We start from the raw sequence: 16000 nt of genomic DNA on the forward strand, positions 1-16000 counted from the left end.
CCTGGCTCTGGGAGGGGAGCAGGGTCTAGTGGTTAGAGCAGGGGGGCGTTGGGACCATGCCTCCTGGGTTCTATCCCTAGCTCTGGGAGTGGGGTCTAGTGGTTAGAGCAGGAGTAGGGGCTGGGAGCTAGGACTCCTGGGTTCTATCCCCAGCTCTGGGAGTGGGGTCTAGTGGTTAGAGCATGGGGGACTGGCAGTCAAGACTCCTGGGGTCTATTTTCAGCTCTGTCATTGACTTGCAGTTTGACTGAGCCAAATCATTTCCCCTTCACAGGGGGGCGAATGATACTGACCCCCTCCCCCCAGCTGGGGGAGCGCGCTGGCAGAAAGGAGCTGTTGAAATGCCGGGTGTCCTCCAGCTCCTGCTCTCCTACTGCCCCAGGACTTCCAGCCCAGAACTTGGGGGGCCACCCCACACCCTCTCCTCCTTATATAGGCCCCCTGCAATAGCTGGGCCCCTCAGAACTCTCCCTGCCCCCCGGTGCTGACTGAGCTCACTCTTGAAGTGCTCCAACTCCTGTACCCAGCATCGGATCCGTTTACATGGAGAGACTAGCTAACCCCAGCCCTGAATGGGGCGCGGGGCGGCCCCTGTTCACACAGCGGCTGGGACAAAGTTTCTCCCTCACAGGCGTCTTCCTCCCTAGCATCTGCTGCTCCTCGGACCCCAGGTGCGCACAGACACTGGGGGAATCTTTGCTTTCGTTTTAGGGGTATTGCTGCTGCAGCAGCTAGCGGCTCATACCAGGATCAGACCCCCCCACGCAAGCCAGAGAGTGGGGTCTTCCTTGTGCTGAAAGTAGCATGGATCTCGCCCAAGATCAGGGCCCCTCGGTGTGCCAGGCACTGCCCGGACCCTGACCAAGAGCAGAGGTCCCAGCCATGCCTGGCCAGGCTCAGACACGGAGCAAGAGACAGTCCCTGCCCAGTGCCTAGCTAACCCTGGCATAGACACAAAAAGGGAAACCGAGGCACAGAGCAGGTAGGTGACTGGCTCAAGGTCCTGGAGCACACCCAGCCCAGAATCCCTTTCTCCTGACTCACAGGCCAGTGCCCCAGCTGGCTTTGGCTGAGGCTCTGTTTTGATAAGCAAATGCCGGCTGGGTAGCGCGTTCCTGCCGGTGGGCGGAGTGGTGACCCTGTGTTTGGGATCTTCCTGAGACAACCAGAGAAACGCAACGGGTAGTTTGTTCCATCCCAGCCCCTCTGTCTATACCTGAGTCCAATTCCAGCCAGTATTTGTATCTGAAACCCTTCTATGTGGATAATTTCACCCATTACTATAATGCAGCCACCTCTGGGCTGGGGCACAGCAGCTGTTTTTACAGGGATCCCTCACCCACTCCTGAAAAGAGCAAAGGCTAATAATAATGCAAATAAGTGTGACCAGGCACCTCTGTCTAACAGGTTCCTTATGCAGAGGTCCCCCGGGGTCTGCCCCTTCCCCAGCAGTGCACTGACAATCCACTCCCCCCAGGGGGTGTGCTATCTGCCCCCCGCCCCGGGGGGAGTTCCCTCACCACACACACAGGCCATGCCCTGCAGACAGGGGGCCATTGCTCTGACACTTAGAGGCTGCAGCAAGGGATGTAATGCTATTATGTAATGCCGGAGGAAGCACAACAGGCCGGAGAAAGCAAGCGGCTGGGATCCGGCGGGAGGAAGCCTTGGCCCACCTCGCTCCAAAATCAGGCCTTTGCTCCTGAAAGCTTGGGCTGGATTCTGGGGTAAATCAGCAGCTGCCGGGGTGATGCCTGCAGGAGAACAGAATGAGGCCCTTTGGCTCCGCAATGCCCCTGACCTGCTCGGGGATGGCTGGGAAAGCCGGAGGTGGGGGGTACGAAGTGAAGTCTGCCCCACAGAAATGGATGGGAACAGACCGCCGCTCCTTCCAATGCAACCGCGTGGGGAAGGTCCTTGGCCCTGCACGCAGATCGAGTGGCACAGAGACACCTACCCGACTGCACACACGTGTATGCACACACACACGTGTGCAGATCGCCCCCCAGACCTTCACGCATCCGGCCCCAGACACACAGAGCGGGGGGTGCGGGGACAGTGGGGTGCTGAGAGCTATTGAACCAAACTGTAAATCAGGCCTATGATGGAAACCACTTCAAACCAGGGGGAGCTGCCGTGCCCCCAGCACCCCCAGCTCCAGCCCCTATGTACAGATCTACAGAGCCAAGCATAGAGGTACCCAGACGCCCTCTATGCACACACTTGTGCGTACACAGATCTGTGCGTGCACAGGGACACACAGAGATCTGCACACCCAATCCTCATCTCCCTCTGGTACACCCCCGTGACCAGACAGGGCTTCTGATTAATATCAGCATGTCTAGTTTGAAAGCAGTTCTTTCTCACCCTGATCCGACCCCAATCCGGATTTGCCTTGAAACCTTCAGACTAATTGCGAATTCTCCCCCAAGCAGGATCCGGGGAAGCCGTCCCCTTCAGAACACGGGAGCTGATTTCACAGTGCTTTTGCACAGCATTCTGTGCGCCCGGATATTTAAGATGCAGCTCAGATATTCCTCTGCCAGATGACAGGGTCGGGATGCTGTCTAGGGTGCTGAAATCCTTCCACCCCATCTGCACCCGGGGCCTGGCACACACTGGCAGCTGCCCAGACGTCCTTTCATTTGGTGCCATCCAGCGTAAAATAGGACTTTGTCTGACCTCAAGCAGAGCACCTGCTGCAGAATATCCCCAGCCAAAGAATAAAGCCCAGCTGCTGGTGAGTGCGTGTGTGTGTGTTTGTCAATGCAGCATGTTCCCCAGATGGCATGGGAACATGGATTTTGGCAGATCCGCTCCGGGGGCTGCGTTTTCCCAGGGAGCAAACAATCGCCACCTTCCCACGCCAGCCCCGTTTTAAAGAGAAATTGGCCACCCCCTGGCCCAGCCCAGGCGGGATCGTCCCCAGAAGGCAAGAGAATGGGAAAGCAGGACTGACCCAGAGTTGTGAGTTCAATCCTTGAGGGGGGCCATTTAGGGAACTGGGGTAAAAATCTGTCTGGGGATTGGTCCTGCTTTGAGCAGGGGGTTGGACTAGATACCTCCTGCGGTCCCTTCGAACCCTGATATTCTCTGATTCAAGCCAGAAAGCGCAGCGGAAACTGACAATGGTCAAAGACACCAGGGCATGGATGAGGCACTTGGGGGCAGATTTACAAAGATATTGGTGTACTTAAGACACAAAGTTGGGTACCAAAGGGGATTTTCAAAAGCACCCAAGCAGACCAGGCGCCTAACTCACCTAGACACTTCTGAAAACCCGCCTAGCTCTGTCTATCCCAGACTGGGCCTCGCTTTGCCCGGCTCTTACCGTGCCAGCAGGACAGGAGAAAGACGCAGAGGCCGATGGCCAGCATGGTGCGTGGTAGTGAGTCCCGCAGAGCTGCCCAAATTCTGCTGCCGATGACGGGCGTAAAACAAAGGCAGGTGGGCTAGGAGCTCACGGGTGGCAGTTGCGGAACGGCTGGTGAGCCAAAGCCAGCGAACGTGCCCGAATCCCCACAGGTGCAGCCTTTGCGTGTGTGCGAGCAGCGCTGCCTCTGCATCTGAGGACAGGCAGTGGGATTTTAAATAGGAGGCAGGCTGCAAAGGAAGTGATGTCAGCTCCGGGGGGGGAACCCCCCCTTCCCCAGATCTCCCCCTCCCTTCCCCTCTTCACACTGGATTTATTCCAAGCCACCCCAGTGCCTAGCTAACCCTGGCCAGCAAACAACCTAGCTCCTCCTCCTAGCACCAACTGGTCACTGGGCTTCAGGCCTGGGTTACCAAGGTAGCTAAAAGGTCTGGGCGGGCCAGATTCTGACCTGACACTGGTGTAAATCCGGAGTGACTTTGTGGAAGGTAACAGAATTTACACCCATGCCTGTGAGATCAGAATCTACATCCACCCCAGGGGCTCTCAACCTGTCCAGCCCCCTTTCAGGAGGCTGATTCATCTTGCACTGAAAAACGACTCGTTTGCCAAATTAGACAGAAAAATACAAGTGTCCCAGCCGCTTCTGGTCTCATTTTCACCAGCTCATTCTAGAAGAAATCAGCTGGGATATAAACCTTGTACTGACACTTTAGTGTCTTGTATATAGAGCAGTAGAAACCGGATGAAATCTTAGTTTGTACTGACTTCGCTACCGCAGTTTATGTAGCCTGGAGTAAAGCCAGGCAAATCGCTGGAGTTGATTTCCACTACATGCGTCTGACGAAGTGGGTATTCGCCCATGAAAGCTCACGCTCCCATACGTCTGATTAGTCTATAAGGTGCCACAGGATCTGTCGCTTTTTACAGATCCAGACTAAGCTGGCTACCCCTCTGCTAGAGTTGATGTAACCCCTGGAAGATCCCTGCGCACCTCCAGGGGTACGGGCGTCAGACCTGGGCTTGTGGACACTGTTTCCAAGCCAGCGCTCGACTGTCCACCCTCCATTGGAAACCCGGCTTTACAACCGCTGGACCCAGGCCCTTCTGAGCTGGGTCTGCGGCTTGAGCTGCCTCCACTCTGCAAAATAACAGGGCCTGGACCCGCATCGCAACAGGGGCCCAGGAGCTGGGTCCTGAGTGGTTGCTCATTGGAGCCAGGCTGATTTGTGTGTGGACAGAACAGCGTGTGAGAGATTTCATGAACTAAGCAAAGTGCCTTGACAGTCACTCCAGTCAGAGCAGCACCCGATTCCCCAGTAGCTCCGGGGGGAGGCACTCCCCAGCTCGGGTGAAACTCACACAAGCATAAGCGATGACAAACCTAAGACTCTTCCTTGGTTAGCTCCTCTCAGGACATAACAGCCAGCCCAGCCAAGGACACCTGGGGCTTGAAAAATGCATCGTTCACTTTAATGAAATTAATTTCTCGTTTTGCTCGCGCTGCTGCCCTTTTAAATCAACCCTCACTAAGGACACGCTTCCTTTCGAAAACTTGACTCCAGCTCATCTTTTTTTAATGTCGTTCCTATAACAACTCTATTTTTGATTCCAAAGCTATGGCCAGATCTCCCCCTCCCCCGGCGTGAATCGGCGTCACTCTGTTGCAGCCAATGGGGCCAGAGCTGCAGCCGGTGTAAACTGGTGTCGCTCCGTTGCCCTGATTCATAGCAGCTGATGCGCCGGCCTCATTGATTTAGTCAGTCAAGGGTGATTCTGAGTTAGCTGCCTGCTCCCGGTGCTCTCCAGCACCCAGGGGGTGGAATGGGGCCAGGACTTAGCTATGGCGAGCAAAGGAGTCAGGCGGGTGCCAGGACGTGGGCCAGAACCATGCAATGGTCCTGGCCATCGATCCAGAGCGACTCCGTAACAAAGTACATTACAATCAACATCATAGGTTCTAAGGCTGCCTGGATAAGGATCATTCCCCCAGCATTACCATGCAGCCACCTCCGGGTGGAAATGTGGCAGCTGCTCCTATAGGGATTGTTCACCAAGGGGGCTGGCTCTGGGGGGCAGCTACTGAATAACTCACAGCAAAGCAATGCAACTGCTTTCATCCAGGGCCTGACTAGCACTTCTAACGGCATTGGTGGGAGAAACAGGCCCGCGATGATGTCCACCACTTGAGGAACTTACTGCACGAGATGCAGTAGGGTGAACCACAGGCAGTCACCGCTGACCCCAGTGGGGCACTAGGGAGGCGTTCTCCCCTCGCTGTCACGGCTGACCCCGGTGGGGCACTAGGGGGCGCTCTCCCCTTGCAGTCACCGCTGTCCCCAATGGGGCACTAGGGGGCGCTCTCCCCTTGCAGTCACCGCTGACCCCAATGGGGCACTAGGGGGCGTTCTCCCCTCGCTGTCACGGCTGACCCCGGTGGGGCACTAGGGGATGCTCTCCCCCCCGCTGTCACCGCTGACCCCAGTGGGGCACTAGGGGGTGCCCTCCCCCCCGCTGTCACCGCTGACCCCAATGGGGCACTAGGGGGCGCTCTCCCCCCGGCTGTCACCGCTGACCCCAGTGGGGCACTCTCCCCTCGCAGTCAGTACTGGCCCCAGGGCAGTGGGAGGTTCAGTAGCGGGCACTCTTCCCCTGCAATCAGTGCTGCTTCGAGCTGAGCAAATGATTGGTCGGTTTGGGGCCCATTCCCCCCTAAAAAAATAAAAAAAAAAATAAAAAAAAATCATCAGGTGGGTTCGAGCCAAAAATGAATTTTTTTTTGGTTTCTCACCAAAATGAAAAAACTAAACTAAACATCACTGTTTGTGTGTTGGATCGAACGCTGCATTCAAACCAAAAAACCTGATTTTTTTTACTTGTTTTGTTTAGAAATTTCGTTAGACTTCTTTTTTACGTCCAGTTTTTCAGCCACAACTATTTGCCAAATTCAACCAAAATTTACAAATCGTTTTGGTGCCCTGAAAAATGCTCTTCTTTGGGGGGTAATAACTATTTACAAAGAAAAAAAAAAAAAAAGACCCGGCTGTAGTGCTGACCTCAACACTAGGAGGCGCTGTGCTGTGGGGGCGCAGTAGGGGATGCTCTCCCCTTGCGGCCAGGGCTGGCCCCACTGCCGTTCTGGGGGGTGCTCTCCCCTCAGACTCAGCGCTGAGCCGCAGGCAGGAGTCAGGGGGATCGCGACCCATTTCCAGGCCCGGCTTTGGCAGACGAGTTTGAAGAATTTGGCTTCCGACCCAAGCTCCTCGCGAGGGATCATAAATGTACACGGGGCCAGGGCCGTTCTCTCTCGCTATTGTTGAGTGCAGCCGGGAACTGGCAATTACCAGCTGTTCTAGGCTCACCTTCAGAGACACCGCTGGCCTCTCTGTGGCAGAGCCAGGCATAAAGGGTTGCAACCTGTTCCCTTCACAGCTGCCCTGGGAAGGCCACAGAAGAAATTGAATCAAACGGGCAGCAGGGCAAATTTCTCAGCAGCTGTCAGGAGGTTTTCACATGCACCTGGACTACTCACCTCTATCTGAAACTGGCCGGCAAGGGCAGAGGTGATGGACAAAACAGATCTGTCCTACCACGTTTCTGGGATCCCAGCGTGGCTACCGCCAATCCAGTCGCACCGGGGTTTGTTGTTCTTTGAGCAGCCGGCACTGTTCAGCTGCTGCGCTCCACACCAGAAGCAGCTGCATCTCAGCCCAGGGGGAGCGATCCCTGTATAAATAGCAGCCATCTTTCCACCCCAGAGGTGGCAGCATTTCAATTCTGGGAGAGGATCCCCGGATAAACAACTGTTGGCTGCCACCTTGGGGTTGGAAGGATTTCGCTGGTGGGGAGAGATCCCTGTATAAACAGCTGCCACCTTCAACCCCAGAGGAGGGAGCATCTCAGGGCTGGGTGAACAATCTAAGCAGCTGTCACCCCACAGGTAGCTGCATCTCAGCACCAGGGGAGTGATCCCTGTATAAACAGCTGCCACCTTTCCACACCAGAGGTGGCTGCATCTCAGTGCTGGGTAAACAGTCCATCCATAAGCAGCCGTTGCACTGCTCCCCACCCAGAGGCAGCTGCCTCTCAGTGCCGGATTGCAGTTCTGTACAATCACGAAGGGTCAGATTCTGCCCCGAAGGCAGGGAAACCACTGCCCAGGAGAGCTGTTCCAGTACCCGCACCCCTCTAAGTGCCCTGTCCTGCAGGAGTCGCTCTCCACTGTGGAATAACAGCTGGAGTACAGAGGAGCAGGGGGTGCAGGAGCACAGGCAGGGCTGATCCAAAGCACATGGAGGTCAACGAAGATGCTGGGTCAGGTCCTTCCAGAACAACTATCCTCCCCCCTGCCTAGAGAAGGCTTGGCTGAGGATCCACAAAGCCAGGAGAGGAGGGGTGACTCCTGTTCCACACAGTGGTAAACAAAGTGATTCGTTCCAAGGTCATGAGTCAGTGGCGGAGCTGGGAGAGAACCCAGGAGTCCTGACTTCCAACCCCCCTTGCTGTAACCCACTGGACTCCCCAGTCTCCTCCCTAACCAGCTTGTGTTTTAAGCAGCGACCCCTTGAGAACAGAAAAACCTTTTTCAATTGCAGATTTAATGGGTGGCACAATCTCATTGTCTTGATTGGCAGCTCTAGGCAGCCCATGCCCCACCCTGGCAGCCACCCCACTCAGGTCTGTCTCTCCCCCTCTGACCCTCTTGGCTGGGATCCCGCCCCCCTGCAGTCAGTCCAGTGACCAATCAGGGAGCCTGGATCCCCCTCTCCTTCCCCATAGCACCGGCAGCTGCAAGGGTGAACACACTGTCCCCCTGCTTGGCTGCCACAGCCCCTGGGGGACCCTGGCTGCGGCCAAGGGGAGAGACCAATCTCCATGGCCTGTTCTGCCTGTCTGCTGAGGCAGTTGGCGAGAATCGGTGACGATCCTGCTCTGTGTGACGCAGCTCCACCGGGGAACTGAGCTGAGACCCGGCAAACTCATTTCACGTCAGGTCTCCGAAGGGCTGGCCGATGGGAGCACGCTGCAGCCAGCGCCGGCCCGAGTCGGATGAGAACCGGCGGCCCGCGGGGCGAAAAGCTCTCGATCTTGTCAGCCACCAGCTCAACCGGCAGGGAGGTCGCAGAGCAGGACACGGAGAGGGAATTGTTAAGGGGGGAATGAATCTAGCCGTGGCCTCAGCATGCCTCCCAAAAGCCTGTAAGCAAGATCTCTCCTCCCCCTTGCCAGGGGTTACTGATGGAAGAACCCAGGAGTCCTGGGGAGAAAACAGCTCCCTGCCTCTTGCCAGTGCTGGGGTCTGGCTCCAGGCAGCGCAATCCAGGGCCGGAAGGATCTTGGGGTTTCTGAAGCACCTCTGACTCCATCCATATGGGCCCCATCCAGGTGCCGCAGACCAACTCGAGGGGGCAGGAGAAGAGACAGGTCACAAGTCACCGAGAATAAGCCGGGTGTGGCTTGGAGCCAGAAAACAAGCCAGTAAAGGCCCCTCTGAACGCTGCCGGGGTGCGCGCGTCTTGTATGCATCTGGCTGGGATCCCCGACGGCTGGTCCCTGGTACGGCTGCTCCTGGTAGACGGCTCAGCGGCGCTTGGGCTGGTTGGGCCCGATGTATTTCAAGGGGGCGTAGCTGGGTTTGACGATGGTTTCCACGCCCAGGAACGGCTGGAGGATCGCAGGGACTCGGACGCTGCCATCCTGGGGAGAGGAGTGGGGCAGGGGGCAGTTAAAACACAGCACACACACACAGCTAAACAACAGCGGTGACTGAAGATATTACCCGCCAGCTCCCATCTGGAGTCCACCCCACCACCCTGGCTCCGGGCCTCCGTCCGCCTGGGCAGAGGGATGCTCCCTGCCCCCGAAAAAAACTTGGATCTCAGGGTGGGTGGGGGGGAGGGAAATCTACTCTGGAATGGGGCACGCACTGCTGGGCCACCCTGATTTTCTGCGTTGTTCCCCAGCTGACGGAGAGAAGGGGGGCAGGGAGGAATTTTCCCCTGGCTTAGCAGGGACATGGGGATTTCCCCCCCATACCCCACTTTCCTCCATAGTGAAGGGTGCGGGATCATCTGGGGAGATCTCCCCTCCTCGATTCCCTGCACATGCAGGGGCCCTGGGGCCCCTTGCTCTCGGGGACCAACGCTCTGGCTTGCCCCATGCTGCGAGCACAGGCCAGCGATCTCTGGGCGCTGCTTAACGGCCTGTGCCATGCAGGAGTTCAACCCGTCTCGCCTGAAACGGGAACCGGGAAAGTGCCTGCTACATTCAGTCCCAGCCTGGCTCCGTTTCAGTGAGGGAATCTCCCCACTTCTCTACTCCAGGCTGGGGCAGAGAAACAGGCTGCCACAACGCTGCCCTCTCTCCCTGGGCCGTGTGGCCAGCCCCCTCCGCCCTGCTGCTCGTTAGTGAGGACCAGAGGTGAGAGTAAGCCAGTACGGTATGGCACGGCATGATATGGCACAGTGTACTGACAAGAGCCTGTATGCCGTGCCAGACTAGACTGGCTTCCGCAGCGGTGATTTAAAGGGCTCAGGACTCCAGGCGCTGCGGGGAGCCCTGGGCCCTTTAAAAAGCCGTTGGAGCTCAGGCAGCCGGGCTCAGGTGGGGATTTAAAGGGCCCGGAGATCTGGCCACTACTTTCAGCCCCAGTGGGGACAGCTACCCCCAGGGCCAGAAGGTGCCAAGCCCAGGAGCCGAACACAGGGCACAAGGGGTACAGACGTCCCCCCCGGCAGGACGGGAGCGCACCTGGAGCTGGTTGGACTCCAGCAGAGCGATCAGCACCCGTGGGATGGCGCAGGCCGTGCCGTTGACCTGGGGAGAACAGAGTGAATCATGCGGGGAGGGGGAGGTGTTAGTCCCACCCTCCCCACAGCCGCTCACCAGCCAGTGACCTCTGCCAGCCTCCTGAGCAGCCCTGGGACCTGTAGCCATGAGAATCAACCTCATTTGCTCGCCCCCAAGGTAGGCGGATTAACTAACATGCAACTTTCCCCCTGCACGATCCAACCTGACTGACAAAAGGGACCCCTCACCCGGTACTGAGATGCAGCCCCCTCTGGGCCAGGTGCTGTTTATACAAGGATCCACTGCCTGGCACTGAGATGCAGCTGCCTCTGGGGCAGGGCACAGGGGCCGTTTATACAGGGACTTCTTGCCCGGCGCTGAGATGTAGCCACCTCTGGGGTGGGGCATGGGGGCTGTTAATACAAGGACCCCTCGCCTGGTGCTGAGATGCAGCCACCTCTGGGGTGGGGTGTGGGGGCTATTTATACAGGGACCCCTCGCCCAGGGCTGAAGTGCAGCACCAGGCTCTGTTAGGTCTCCCACTGCTAGATCTGATGCTCCCGTGAAATCGCCTGAGAAACTCCTTCTCCCCTAGGGTTTTCCTTTGGGGCGTGCACGCGTGTTCCCCATTTCCCTGCCGCCCGGGTGCTCACCGTATGCGCGTAGTGGAGCTGCCCTGTCTGGTCGTAGTACATGATGTTCAGGCGCCGGCTCTGGTAGTCAGTGCAATTGGAGGTGCTGGAGATCTGGGAAAGTGAAGAGGGGCCATGTGGTGGGAAGTGGCTTGGGGGACGGCAGTCATGTGACACATAAAAGCAGTCACGTGACCCACCAAAGGAGTTAGGGTGTCCCCACATCCAGACCAGTCTGCCCCCCACCCCCGCCTTTTCCCTGCCTCCCCAGGACAGACCAGTGGGCCTGGTGCCTCCACCCCACTCCCCCCAATCATCACAAATGGACCCACCCTCCCAGTGCATTTGTATTAGGGGTGTAGGTGATTTGATATCTACTTCCTGACCCCTCCCACGGCTATCCACCCCACACCCTGAAGCATGAGGGTGATCAGCCGCTGTGGTTGGGATTCTAACCCAAGGGAGCCAAGGCATATGGGGCAGAAGGAGATATCAGCCAGGGCTGCCTCCTTCACCCCAGATCCCCTGGAAAAGCTGCTCGCTTGGTGCCTGGATTCCCCCCCAAGCCCACCACTCCAGCTGGTGGCTCTCACCTCACCATACTTGCCCCTGCCGGGCATCCAGGCTTCGATGTCGTATTTCCGGTAGGCAGGCAGCCCGAGCTCCTGGGTGGGCATATCCAGGACCCTGCCATGGAGAGACCAATCAGGCAAGCGGTGGCAGGAGCTCCAGACCAATCCCAGCACTCAGGGCACCTAGCCTGGAGCAGGGCTGGGGCTGCTGGTGCTGACGTCCCCAGACAAGCAGGCAGGGCGGCAGAGTAACCTTTGTGGGGGTGCCTCCCACCCCGCCTCTTCTGACAAGGGCCTGCAGAACTCCAAGCCCCCCTTCCCTCGCTCACTTGTAGTGCAGGCCCAGTTCGGAGAAGATCTCCTTCTGCAGGGCGAGGAATTCCTCCAGCAGGGCGGTGCTCTCCTCCCCACTCTCTGCCGCCGTCACCCCGAACATCTCCACCTGGGGGGGAGGAAACTGGCGCGTCAGACGGGAGGAGCCGCTTCCACCGTGCCTGGTACCGGGTGCCACTCCTCGCGCCGTCCCATGGGCCTTTTATTGGGGAGGGGTCCCAGACTGCCCCCTCCTCGACCTGCATCAACCCTGTCCCCCGGGGCTGGGATCTCGGAATGCCACCCTGCTGCAAATGCCCTGCCAGGCTGGTGGGGTGCGGGCAGCCCAGAGGGTGTCGGTTCTGTCCCGGGGAGGAGGCGCTGGTGGTCCGTTCCCCCATCGGGTCAGAGGCTAGGGCAGGACAGAGGGCCTCAATCCAGGCCCCAGGTGCCGACACAGATAAGCCCCCTCGGCCAGTAGCTGGAGCAGCCCAGAGCAAGATCCAGCATGGAAACTAAGCACCTCTCTGCTCACCTTCTCCCCCTACATCAGCAAAGGGAAGGTGGCCGTGGCTCTTGGAGAGGGGTCTAGTGGTTAGAGCAGGTGGGGCTGGGCACCAGGACTCCTGGGTTCTATCCCCCGTTCTGGGAGGGGAGTGGGGTCCAGTGGTTAGAGTGGGGGGGCTGGGCACCAGGACACCTGGGTTCTAATCTCCCATTACCCCTGGCCCCCTGATTCCTGCTTCCCCTAAGGGAACGCACAGCACCCCTACCTTGGTGAACTGATGGACTCTGTACAACCCCCAGGGCTCCTTGCCGGTGTCCGTCTCAGTTCTGTAGCACGTGCTGGAACACACGGTTCTGGCAAAGGGAAAAGGGACAGGCCAGGCCAGGCCATGAAATTAAACCCACTGCTCCAGCCCTCTCCGGGGGTGGATGGGGGAAAGAAACCCCACAGCTGCCATGGGGGTGAGCATCATTAACCCCATTGGACAGAGTGGGGAAACTGAGGCACCGAAGTTCAGACTTTGCCCTGTTCGACTCTGAGCCAGGACCAGAACCCCAGGACTCTGCGGGAGTGAGGTCTCGGGGCAGGCTGGGGAGTGAAGGAAGTTGTGAGTCCGGACTCCTGGATGCTATTTCGGGCTCTGGGATGGGAGTGGTGCCTAGTGGTTAGAGTGCGGTGGGGGGAGGAGGTGACCTGGGAGTCAGGATTCCTAGGTTCTATTCCCCCCCAGCAAAATACACCAAGAATTTACTTTACACAGAGTCCCCAACCCCCTGGCAGGGAATAAACAGCACTGGAGGGACAGAGAAACCAAGCGCAGGCGCGGTTCCGGCTGAGCCAGGTAGCTTCCAGGATGGATGGAATACGGGGCGTGTGCCCGGGACGGCGAGGGCTGCGGGGGGAGAAGGCTCTTGTGCTGAGATTGCACGGAGGGGCCAGGCAAAGGGCTAGGGCTGGGGCTAGGAGGGGAGCAGAGAGACAGATCAGGAAAGAAGAAGCCGATTGTGAAAAACAAAGCTGAACAAGTGGAAGGTTATTACCTGACTGGCATGTCCTCCAAATTCACAGCATGATCCATGAAGTAGCCTGGAAAAGGGGGGGTGGTTCAGTGAGGGGCACAGAAGAGGGCGATGTGGTGGCCCCCTCCTTGTGCTGGGCACGCTAAGCCTTTCTCCTGGATACAGCAGCAAGGAGACCTTGACCCCTGCGCTGCTGGATGGCTGGAAAAAGCAGGGACTAGACAGAGCCCCCTCTACCAGCGTTAGAGATTTCTTCCTGGGCTGGCTAGCGACCGTCCTGCTGGCTCAGCGGAGGAGATAAACCACATTCCCTGCAGGATCTAAAGCCACCGGGGGAGTATTCATGTAACCCCCCCCATTGAAAATGAACTCCCCCCCTCCTCACCACCAAGGGGACCAGCACGGGCTGCTCACCCTGGCTCAAAGGCCCTGGCACATGATGCACTCAGAACAGCACAAAGCACCCGCCCTGACCTAGGACAGAGGGTCACTCATGCTCCAGCCCAGAGACAGGCCTGGCTGGGCGCCCGGAGGTTTTTGAGACCTGCTGGAAGACGGGTGAGCACTGGCGGTTCCGGGTTTGGGTTTCCCCCCTCGGGTGTTCTCCCTGGACCACTTTTGTTCTGAATAAACAGGCCGCAGCTAGCCACCGGGCCGAAAGAACAGACGGGCGAGGGCTGAGCTGCAGGCGGATCCGTGGCAGCCGGAGTGTTAAGGCTACGCCGGAGCTTGGAGCAGAGGTACCCAACTCCGTAATACCCAGGCCATTCACCAACATCTGGAGAAACCCCCCGGGATTGGCGGAAGACACAAGCCTATGGCACGCTGGAGGAACCAGGCACAGAAACGGGACGGTGTTCATCTGCCGGCCACTGCGTGACAGACCCGGCCTCAAAACGAACGAAGGCAGCATTGGGGACAGCCGGGCGGACTGGCAGCGCTCGCCTGCTATTCCCCCGGCTGCACCCGAGCACTGAGGACCCGGCGGAGCTTGGAGACGCCTGGAAGGAAGCCACGCAACATGGGCACGGCCGCTCGGTGTCTAAGCGCTCTGCTGGGGACATACCTGCCCTCGCTCCAGTCATGTGAGCATGCGAAAAAGTGTGGCCAGAGCGGAGTCAGGGAAAGTCTGAGGACGTGCCTGGGGTCTCGGAGCGGAGGGGCCACACCGCTATTCTTAGCCTGCTAGCTCCGTCAGAGCTGGGAATGACAGCTCCCAGCTCCTGGGCAGACAAACTCAAAGCCCCCTGCCAGGAGGAAGAGGACAGTGGGATCCTGCCCCGATGAAGGTGCCGGCTGAAGGCCTGAGATCTAAGCGGAGAGGCAGGTGCTGGCAGAGTTCCTAGCTCCCGGAGCATTCGAGGAGCTCGAGAGAGAAGCTGCTTAATCCAGTTTCTAAGGGCCTGGCCCCAGAGCCTCCAAACTTACAACTGAAAAACAGGTTTTCCCAGGCTTAGGTCTGGTCCCTTCTCTCTTTTGCTCAGCTTCCTTTTCCTGTTTACACACAGCCCCAGTCCGGAGCAGGGCGCGCTGTGATTGCACCTCGGCTGCCAGCTCCAGTTGGCCCTTAAAGGGGTAATATGCCCCACCACTGGTGTGGGGTCGGAGGTGCAGCGAATGCAGGAACCGTAAACGATCAGACATCAGCTCAGGTGCCTGCCCCCACCCCGGGACTCAGGAATGAGACCGACCTCATCTCACATTGACCCGGGCCCTTCCACTCCATCCCTCTGGGGCACAGCGCGTTTCAGTGTCGCAGCTGGAAGCGGAGGAAGGACACGGCCCGCTGGTTCCTGCCTCACCTGCGATGCCGACCTCGGAGGTGCCAGCCAGGCACAGGTCCTCGAAGCGGGACGGGTCGATGTTGTACACCGGGGATGGGACGGCGTTGGGCTGCATTCCACAGCCTTCCTGGTGAGCAGAGGTTGCAGAGCCCTGGTTATTTCCATGGTGTCCAGCTCTCTGGCAGAGCACCCCAGCCCTGCTGCACCCCCAGTCCTGGGTGGCCACCCTGTTGGTCATCCAGAATCACGCCTGTCCTTCCTCCCTCCCTCCTGAATTCCAGGTTCCGAGAGGTGGCCGGATGCTCTGCATGGCTGGTACAAGTGGGAGAAAGGGAGAGCGAGACCGGGGGTCTGCTCACCCTGGAGCAGGGTGAGCAGACCCCCGGGGAGCACCAGTAACACGGGGAGGAGCAATGTACGACCCTGGGAATACAGGGCTTGGGGGAAGTCGGACCAGCTGCCACTCTCAGTGTAGAGCTGAGGGATGGGGTGAGTGCCCGGGAGCTGGGGGCAGAGAGGGACCTGGGAGCGGCATCGCAGAGCAGAAGGCGGAATGGGCACCTGGGAATTGGCACTGCTGGGAATGCAGAGACAGGGGCTGGGAGCCAGCGGCACTGGGATCCCAGAGCTGGGGGCAGGCGGGATCAAGCTGTAATAGGAACACGGGGATAGAGGAGTCGGGGACCAGTGCTGGGAACACGGCGCCGAGCCAGCCGGCCTCTGGGAGACCCTACTGCCAAGGCCAGCAGAGAAACGGGGGAATTAGAGACGTCCGTGTTCCTGGGAAGGGAGGGGCTGGGGCTCCGTCCCCTGAGCACTTACGAACACGGCTCCTCGCAACAGGTCGGGAACGGCCATGGGAATGAAGCCCTAGGTGGGGAGAGAGAAAGGAGAAGATACTACAGGCCAGCACTCAGCAGCGGACCCAGGGTGACTGCCCCTTCTCCCAGCATGCCCTACAGGGACCCCGGTGGGGGGGCTGGGCTCCGTGACCCCATTCAGCCTCTGTGG

General features: G+C 58.6%; 2 protein-coding genes across 2 annotated transcripts in view; both read right to left on the reverse strand.

Moving 5' to 3' along the window:
- SIRT2 (sirtuin 2) overlaps positions 1-16000 on the reverse strand; it is a 256350-nt gene that overhangs the window by 62096 nt on the left and 178254 nt on the right. The window lies entirely within an intron of this gene.
- The window catches only part of SARS2 (seryl-tRNA synthetase 2, mitochondrial), a 56175-nt gene continuing 48125 nt past the window's right edge, over positions 7951-16000 (reverse strand). Inside the window, exons 18-26 of the mRNA XM_032776269.2 lie at positions 15812-15859; positions 15008-15116; positions 13227-13272; positions 12452-12539; positions 11696-11808; positions 11388-11481; positions 10816-10908; positions 10124-10189; positions 7951-9070 (exon numbers count right to left, since the gene is read on the reverse strand). Coding sequence (XP_032632160.2) covers positions 8954-9070; positions 10124-10189; positions 10816-10908; positions 11388-11481; positions 11696-11808; positions 12452-12539; positions 13227-13272; positions 15008-15116; positions 15812-15859 — 774 coding nt within the window. The 3' untranslated portion in view covers positions 7951-8953. The remainder of the gene's footprint in view (positions 9071-10123; positions 10190-10815; positions 10909-11387; positions 11482-11695; positions 11809-12451; positions 12540-13226; positions 13273-15007; positions 15117-15811; positions 15860-16000) is intronic.

This window comes from Chelonoidis abingdonii, chromosome 11, assembly GCF_003597395.2.
Source record: "Chelonoidis abingdonii isolate Lonesome George chromosome 11, CheloAbing_2.0, whole genome shotgun sequence".
NCBI classification, from domain to species: domain Eukaryota; kingdom Metazoa; phylum Chordata; order Testudines; family Testudinidae; genus Chelonoidis; species Chelonoidis abingdonii.